Source organism: Glycine max, chromosome 16, assembly GCF_000004515.6.
Source record: "Glycine max cultivar Williams 82 chromosome 16, Glycine_max_v4.0, whole genome shotgun sequence".
NCBI lineage: Eukaryota > Viridiplantae > Streptophyta > Magnoliopsida > Fabales > Fabaceae > Glycine > Glycine max.
Window position 1 is genome coordinate 19,002,273 of NC_038252.2, and position 4,160 is coordinate 19,006,432.

The 4,160-nt window shown below is 38.8% G+C and overlaps 2 protein-coding genes across 2 annotated transcripts; both read left to right on the top strand.

Annotated features, from left to right (window-relative positions):
• Positions 1–788: 788 nt before the first annotated feature.
• Positions 789–1,554, top strand: LOC102662477 (protein MAIN-LIKE 1-like). Its single transcript, XM_006599854.1, has 3 exons — positions 789–953; positions 1,039–1,146; positions 1,249–1,554. Exons 1-3 carry the CDS (start codon positions 789–791, stop codon positions 1,552–1,554), a joined length of 579 nt encoding a protein of 192 aa, XP_006599917.1.
• An 18-nt stretch (positions 1,555–1,572) lies between these two features.
• LOC102662338 (protein MAIN-LIKE 1-like) lies at positions 1,573–2,884 on the top strand. The gene is made up of 4 exons (XM_006599853.1): positions 1,573–1,641; positions 1,740–1,904; positions 2,008–2,625; positions 2,708–2,884. Exons 1-4 carry the CDS (start codon positions 1,573–1,575, stop codon positions 2,882–2,884), a joined length of 1,029 nt encoding a protein of 342 aa, XP_006599916.1.
• Positions 2,885–4,160: the final 1,276 nt, after the last annotated feature.

The window sequence follows — 4,160 nt, forward strand, 5'->3', positions numbered from 1 at the left end:
TTTTGCCATTCACCATCCATACCCTGAAAAATAACTAAAACAAAATAAACTTCTTAAAGAACTTAAACTTGATCAACTTAAAGCAATTGATATATTAGCATGAAATAATGTTTCTCAGGGTAGCAGAACATTTGTAAAATCATGAGTAGAAGTTTCTCAGGGTAGCAGAACATTTGAAAATGACTTAGCTTTGTTGACCCATCTTGCTAACATTTTCTTTCAAGTCTTTGTTGTTAATTTGGCAAGCCAAGAAAGTGTACGACCTCGAGATGCACACATAACAACAAAACTAATCCTTGTACTTTGGAATAAACTCAACTTTGATGCCTCCTATGATGACATCTCCTTTTCCAACCTTAGGCACCAAAGTAACTAGTACAACATCGTCTTCTTCAGCTTCTAAACAATCGAGCACTTTCGATATCCCTACCTTAAAACTAGTTACTTTGATATTATGGCCTTGTCCATGGAACAAATTAACAAAAGTTCCCACAAACTCTGTCTGATCTGGTTCACTCAAATTATCTTCATCATCATTAATATGAACATCAAACTTTACATATTTATCACTCCCATGTCTAGAACAATTCTTTGGTACTTGCTAGCTTATACGAAACTTGTCATGAACCACAAGTGTACATGAAGGCTAGATTATACGAAACTTGTTGATGAGAAGGCCTATCATCATTAGGGTCAAGTTTATTGTAGTTCAGATCAACCACGTGAAATTTGCATTACTTTGAGTGAATGAAATCGGTGATTGAATTTGTGGTACTCATTTGCAGATCATGGTTAGGACCAGAGGATTAGGTCGTGCCTTAGGTCAGGTTACTGGCATAGGTGTGGGCAGAGGAAATCGTGATGATTCCGATGCTGCTCCTCAGCGTCGACGGCCTACTCCATCCGCACGGAGGCAGCGAGTTGCTGTGACTGTGACGCACGATGAGCCAATGGTCCCTGCGCCAGATGTTCAGGATGACCCGATGGAGGCACCAGCTGCTGTAGAGGACATTGTGGCAGACATTCCTGCGGACACAGGTAGAGGCTGCTGAGGATGAGCATGAGGGATTTCCGGGTGGTCCGAGCGACCCATCCGTGTTGACCCAATATGCGGATCACGTTGCTTGCAGCGTATGGACGAGAGAGGTATTTATAAAATTTATTTTTAGTTACTTGTTATGATTGAAATTAGTTTTCCTTCAAATGATGATTTTAACGAATTTTGCGTTCCTTTATACTTCAATTCAGGAGCGTCCTGAATTGAAGCGATCCTCTCATGGGAGGAAGGTCCATAGTTTAGGCAGGCTTGTCCCTGCCATTGAGGGACTTGTTGCTGGTACAGGACTAAGTCCTCTGATTGCGTGTTCGGTAGACACCGGTGATCGGGGACTTTTGTCCACATTTGTGGAGCGGTGGCATCGGGAGACGTCTAGTTTCCATCTCTCGGTGGGAGAGCTCACCATCACGTTGGACGACGTCTCCTCGTTTCTCCATCTTCCCGTGATTGGCGACTTACATGCTTTTGAGCCTTTGCACGTGGATGATGCGGTTTAGATACTAGTGGACTTATTGATGGTCTCTGCAGAGTCCGCTAGGGCTGAGACAGCCCAGTGTCGTGGACCGTATGTACGCCTGCAATGGGTATGTGATATATATGAGTGTCGATGCCTGGCCATTAGATAGCTGCGGCTCACACATATCTTCTTCATCTTCTGGGTTGCACTCTGTTTGCTAACAAGAGTGCAACCAATGTCCATGTTGTCTACTTGGAGGCCCTTCGTGACCTCAGTATGACGGAGAGGTATGCCTGGGGAGTGGCTGCTTTGGTGCATATGTACGACCATCTGAACGATGCATCTATAAGCCACAACCGACAGCTTGGCGGTTACATCACACTGCTGCAGGTAACAAATATGTTTTTCATTCATTCAGCCTCAACAATGTTCAACTTTAAATTTTGTTGCACTTTCATTATTATTGTTTATAATTTTGATGTTACATCTGTAGTGCTGGATTTACGAGCACTTTCCGTCAGTCGTGGACTCCACTGCTGATCAGGAGTACGATGAGAATTCTTCGTGTGCGTATAGGTGGATTGCGACCAAGAAGACCGTGAAGAGCATTCGTATGCCGGTATACAGGGAGCACCTGGACCGACTCCGGATTCCGGATGTCTGTTGGATCTCGTATGGGGAGCACCGATCGGTCCGGGACTTCCACGTTAGATCATGCTATTCCGGTCTCTTGCGCTGGGGGCCTGTTGTTGTTTATTACCGACCGGAGAGGGTCGTGCGGCAATTTGGATACACGCAGACCATTCCTGCTCCTTCTGTCGATTCATGGGTCTCGTATGATGATATACACGACAGGTGGATGCACTACGAGGATCATATCGTTCCAGCAGGTGAGGTGTGGGTTGTGCCAGGCCAGTGTTTCAGTGACTACATGGACTGGTTATTCCGCATCTCGCATCCTTTCATGATACCAGGCCATGCATTAGATCCTCTGCCTCATGGTCACGCCCCGCAGCCCCGAGTCGTCCCTCAGGCCCCGCAGACGAATATCCCTCACGTGCCGGAGCCAGGAGCATCATCGACATCTGCGGAGGAGCCTAGACATGCAGCGGTAAGTAATACTAATAATTTATGTCATTTACTTCAATATTTGCATAATAAATTGTGTAATCAGTTTGTTTTGTATGTAGCAGGAAGTTTGTGATGACTTTGCTGAGAGGTTGGAGCGCCATTTGAGTCAAGGGGTGGTCACGCCAGGCTCATCGACACATGAGGTGATCGAAGAATGCCTCAAGTTGGCCAGGAGTGTGACACAGGACCATCTAGTATATGTTAGGTCTAGACGCAGGCGGCGCACGGATCAGGCGTAGTTTATGTACATATTTTATATTGATATTCCATGTATATACAGATATTGTACATGAACCCATTTCATGAGTATTGTTGGTTTTATTTATTTTCATTAGTAATGTTAGTTTTATTTATTTCCATTGATTGTGTATTCTGTTTGTGTCTATATACACACGTGTTATTAAAATGATCTAGTTAACTTAGTTATAATATATGTAAATTATTATAAATGGTCTAGTTAACTTAGTTTACCAACTAATAAAAAATAATTTGAAATATAACTTTAAATATAATTGAAATAAAGAAGTTGAAAAGGGTGTAGAAAAAAAAATTAAACAAAAAATGGACATCATTCGTTATCTAAGATCCTTATTTTATATAACGTATTAATATTTTTAAATTCTCTTATAATTACTATTTTCTCACTTATACAAATGACCATGTAAAAAATATATTATAAAGCAGTAAGTATTTTAATTTTTAATATAATACTAATTTTTTTATATTCTTTATATTAATGATATGATTAATTATAAAAATAAAAAATAAATTAATGATGATAATATTAATTTTATAAAATTATTATTATCTTTTATGTATTTATTGATTTTTATTAATAATGGGACTATGTAAGTATTTTAATATCATCTTCTAAACAAATTTATTCTAAAAAAATATATTTAAAATTAATTATTTATAATAAATCAATATTTATAAATATATTATAATTAATAAAATGAATAAATATATTTAATTATATTATAATTAATGAAATTAATATCTTTATAAATTTTATTATAAATTAGATATCTTTAAATATGTTGTATATTTAATAAATTATTATTTTTCCTTTTACGGATCAAGTTGATCCGTAAGAAGAAAACCAAGCAAGGGTAATTTTGCCATTTTTTTAGAATGTTGGGTGCACCTAGCAACACTCTTGCCAATATGAGCCAACCCATCACTGTTTTAGAAATGGACCAAAACCAAAGAAAGCAAGAGAGAAAGAAAAAGCAATCCGAGTTGGCAGAAAATGGGCTAAATGGAGCAGCTACGCTGCTTCGTCTGAATCTAAAACGCAACGCTTATGACGACGCCCATGGGTCCCAATTGTTAGCCTCCACGCTCCCATTTCTGTTCTCTGCTCAAACGCTCTCTCTCTCATACACAAACACAAACACTTTCTGTAATAAGTCAAAAATAAGGGTCAATTAGTTAGTAATTAGATAAGATTAGTAGATAGTTATGATTAGTATTTTATTAGATAAGATTGAGAAGTTATGATTAGGATTTTAT